A 4,457-nucleotide genomic window follows, 5' to 3' on the forward strand; every position below is an offset into this window, starting at 1 on the left:
CCCCCCCCCCCCCCCCCCCCCAAAACCCCCCAAACCCCCCCGAGCTTCGGCTCTGTTAAATATCTATTGTCGCTAATAGGCCGAGGGTCCAGGTTGGCTAATGAAAGCATGAACAAAAGTGATAATGTATTTGGAAATGCAATAAAAACCCGTGTCATTGTCTAATCCACTCTTGGGGCGGAGGGAGAGCGCTCCGAGCCGAGGGGACTGTACCGTTATGAACTGGAGTTATTTTCCCCATTATGTTTTCCATTAGTGCGGAGATGCATCTAGCTGGCATGTGTTTGGGAAGTGATTTGTTTGGGAAGTCATCACCACTCTGAGGAATCAATAACCTTTTAGCCACTCGGATTAATGAGGCAAATGTGCCTTCTCTCGTCTCTTTTACCGGTGCACACGCAGTAGCAATTAAGGGAGACTCCGGGGTGGGGGGGGGTGGGGGAAAGTGCTTTTGACATGCATGATGGATGACCAATCCACTGAAGATAATGTAAGTGCAATATTCAGAGTGGTCAGCATTACTGTCTGCTCCACATCACCGCACACTTTTTTTTATTATTATTGTTCCAGTGTTTTGGCCTTTTCTTCAGGATCAGTTTCAACCAACAATAAGAAACAAAAGCAGATGATTTATTGAACCCTCTCCTTCCGTCAAAACTGAGCGAAACCGTCTCTGCCTCTTGTTCTTTTTACAGCTGATCGGCTCGATCATCGGCCGTCAGGGCACCAAGATCAACGAGATCAGGCAGGTGTCCGGAGCCCAGATCAAGATCGGCAGCCAGCTGGACGGCACGAGCGACCGCCACGTCACCATCACAGGAACGCCGGTCAGCATCAACTTGGCGCAGTACCTCATTACCTCCTGGTAAGGCCCGGTGTACGGCCGTCTAATGATCCACCTCATGTGCAGGCCTGACAGAAATGCATCGATTCTAAAAAGGGTCAAAGGTGACGCCGTAGAGCGATGAGTGATTACGAGGTATGTGTTTGTGCTGCTGGGATAATGGGCCTCGGGGGACCGGGTGAAAGCCTGGTGGTATCGACGTTTCTTATTGGAATTCAGTATTTGCAGTAAAGCTCCGGAATCTTTTTCTTAATTATCTTTTTCCAACAATGCAACGAGAGGAAAAGTCTTTTAATCATTTAAGAACAGGTGAAAGAAAACGTCTGGGCACATAAAAGCAGTTCGTACTAACGTTTTATATTTGAGGACATTCTACTGGATATCGGTCGCCCATCCTTTCAAACACACAAAATGTTCTGTCACAGCCAAAGGGCACGGTCTTTTCAAAAATAAACTTCCATCTTCACAAGACAACTTAGTTAGGTTTATGCAACAAAACTACTTGGTTGTGTTTAGGAAAAGATCGTCGTTTGGGTTGAAATAACTACTGAGATGCCGTTACTGAACTCCACAAGTTACGGGTTAATTCAAGGTTGACTTCTCGTTTCACTTGGAGAACGAACCGCCGTCTCCTGGATGGAAGATCACCGTTTGTTGGACCCATCCACCTCCATCCCCGCCGGCCTTTTGAGGTCTTTATACTTATTCATGATTACGTTCATACATTTCTTCGTGTGATACCAACGAATAGCGGAGCGCTATTTTTCTTAGGTATGGCTACGAATGCTGGAGGAGAGCAGCCTGACCACCATAGTGACTGTGTGTTCCAGTACCCATACTACCATACGATGTAGTATGCCAGAAACATATTTTGTATGTCTCTATATGTAGTATGTCATGCAATATGCAGTATGCAAAAAATAATACCGGGATGTACTGCATCCTGTATGAGGCAGAGAGCCCTTGTGTCCAAACCAACTATTTCAACTTTCTATACAATTAAATATAGAAAAGAGGACAAAAGACAGACAATAAAAAATAAACAATAAGTAAAAACAGCTATGGACACAAAGGCGTGTGCAACAACCAATATTAAACCACATCGATTAAATAAATAGCCAACGCTTCTTATAGAATCAACAATTACAGAGGAAGAAACAACACAGCTGCTGCAAACGCACGAGGAAGCTGCGCAGTTTTTGCGAAACCCAAACACCGATGCATCACGGAGAGAGCCGAGCTACAACGAACACGGAGTTGTGTTGTTCTCATAGTATTAAACTTGTGCTCGTACTCACCTGCCTGAACGCACGCGCACCGCGGTGTCCTCCTCAATCTGCTCCAGGTGCGATCATGTCTCTGCTCGTTTAACATCGAACACTTCCGGTTCTGACCCGCTGCGCAGAAAGTGCAAACACGCCGCAAAGTGAAGGTGAAAATCTCCTCAGTTGGAGGGTCCCCCTGATTAGCATTTAGCATGTTAGCAACGTCCAGCGTGCACCTGTACAGGTGCGTTTGATTTGCATCACCTACCTGCCCGCCGGACGGAGCGTTTATCCAGTTATTAATTAATCTAGATGTATTAATTAAATATATTCACAAAAACAACTTTGTTTCAGTTAAAAACCTACTCCATTCAAATTCTACTGAAGACCAAAAGTACTTGCATCAACTAAGTAAAAATGTAAAAGCAGCCTACTCATTATGCAGAATGGTTTATTTTAGAATCCTTATTATATTATTGGATATTAATGCATTGATCACTTTAACGTTGCAGATGTCTTAAGTCTCATCTTTGCCCAAAATATGTTGATTTTGTTTTGTATCATCGATCTGAATCTGAAAAGTAATCAAATAAATCTAGTGGAGTTTAAAAAAAATGGCAATATTTCCCTGGAAATACTTAAGTGAAGTACAAGTACCTCAAAATTGTAATACATTTAGTTGCTCTAAGAATCAGAAACGTGTTATTGCAAAGTATGTTACACACACAAGGAACCTGGCTCTGTGATTGGTGCATCACAACAAACAGTGAAATAGTATAAGACATCATTTCAAAATAGAAAATGTGGTAAAATATGGTAAACAAACAAATAAGAGTAAGGTAAAACAAGGTTGTTATTAAAGTGTCAACGTGTATTAATTCCACCACTGACAGAGAGTACATGTAGTTTGTTACTTCCGACCCTGATTATTTGGGATTTGGAATATTGAGCACATGTGAACATTTCAACATGTTCAATAGCACAAACTGAATGAAATCATTTTCTGTGGTGGAATTCTGAAACATGTTCACTTCTCAACTATCAAGCTGATAAAACAGATTTTTTTTGTTTGGTTTAATGTCTCCAGGACGCCAAACAGAACAGTGAGGTTAAGTAAAATCAATTAAAGCAATTTACTAGCTTTCACAAAAGGCTTTTTTCACATATGTAGTAGTACTCCACAAGAGCAAGGCTTTGATGTGTAAAATCCGTGGAGTTTAAAAGTAATAAATTCCAGACCCTTCACCCAGTGTTGCAGCAACAGAATAATCCTCTAATCTTCGTTCTCTGTCCTTTCCCCCCATGTCTCCCTCGGCCCTCATAGTTTAGAGACAGCCAAATCCACGGCCCAGGCCGCCTCCATGGCGTCTCCGGTCGACCTCAACATGGCCTTCGCCCAGCCGGCCTCCCCCGCCGGCTCTCCCGCACCCACCATGGCCACCATGGGCGCCCTGACCCCGGCTCACATGCTGGGCAACCCGTACGGCGCCATGCCCCTCTCCGGCCTGCTGGGGGTCAAGTCCGTCCCCTTTCTGACTCTGTCCGGCCATGGCCCCACCGTGGCCGTCACCGCGGCACCCTCCCACACCACTCTGGCCGCCTACACCGCCAAAATCTCCTCAGCCAACTGCATCAAAAAGCCAGAGAGACAGAAGTTCGCTCCCTACTGATGAGCTCCGGGTCCGGGGGGGGGGGGGACGGGGGACGGACAGCTGCAGTGTTCTTCCACACATTAAAACAAACGCCCGATGTAGCCATATCCGCTGACTTTTATTCTATGACGCACCAACAGAGAAGAGACCAATGGAGATGTGGACAAAAAGCTGTTCCTTATTTACGGTTATAGATCATTTGTTTCCCATGAATTGATGGACTGCTTTCATCGTCACCTCATCACTGTTATCGATCACTAAAAAAAGTTTAAAAAGTAATAAAAAAAAAACAAGGGCTGGGACCTCACCTGAGAAGCACATGTTTACATCACAGCTGTCACGTGTGCGTCTCAAGTTAAGGATCAGCTTTAAGTATTTATCCTTCAATAAATTTGTAAATTATACTCAGATGACAAATGCTCTCCTGTATGATGCTTTTATACAACGTCTATGTTTGCCTCTTGAAGTTTTTAAGAAAATTTGTAAATGTCTTTGGGAGAGGGGGGGATTTTTCTTTTTGTAATAATCCATGCTCTGGTACTGTACTTTACTGTTCAGTGTTATGTTCCTTTTGTTGGATTTTATTTTGAATGTGCAACTTGTTTAATCTTTATTTATTAGTATTGTTTCATTTATTAAAAATCTTTGTTTCCTGATGTATTTGTCTTCTACTTTAAAAAAGAAATATATATATAT

The 4,457-nt window shown here is 43.4% G+C and overlaps 1 protein-coding gene across 1 annotated transcript in view; it reads left to right on the forward strand.

The window, feature by feature from the left end:
- Window positions 1–4,457, forward strand: part of pcbp4 (poly(rC) binding protein 4) — a 35,548-nt gene extending 31,091 nt beyond the window's left edge. The window contains exons 13-14 of the mRNA XM_031844909.1: window positions 696–865; window positions 3,434–4,457. Coding sequence (XP_031700769.1) covers window positions 696–865; window positions 3,434–3,779 — 516 coding nt within the window. The 3' untranslated portion in view covers window positions 3,780–4,457. The remainder of the gene's footprint in view (window positions 1–695; window positions 866–3,433) is intronic.

The sequence above is a fragment of the Anarrhichthys ocellatus genome, unplaced genomic scaffold (assembly GCF_004355925.1).
Source record: "Anarrhichthys ocellatus isolate YVR2014 unplaced genomic scaffold, GSC_Weel_1.0 scaffold5, whole genome shotgun sequence".
NCBI lineage: Eukaryota > Metazoa > Chordata > Actinopteri > Perciformes > Anarhichadidae > Anarrhichthys > Anarrhichthys ocellatus.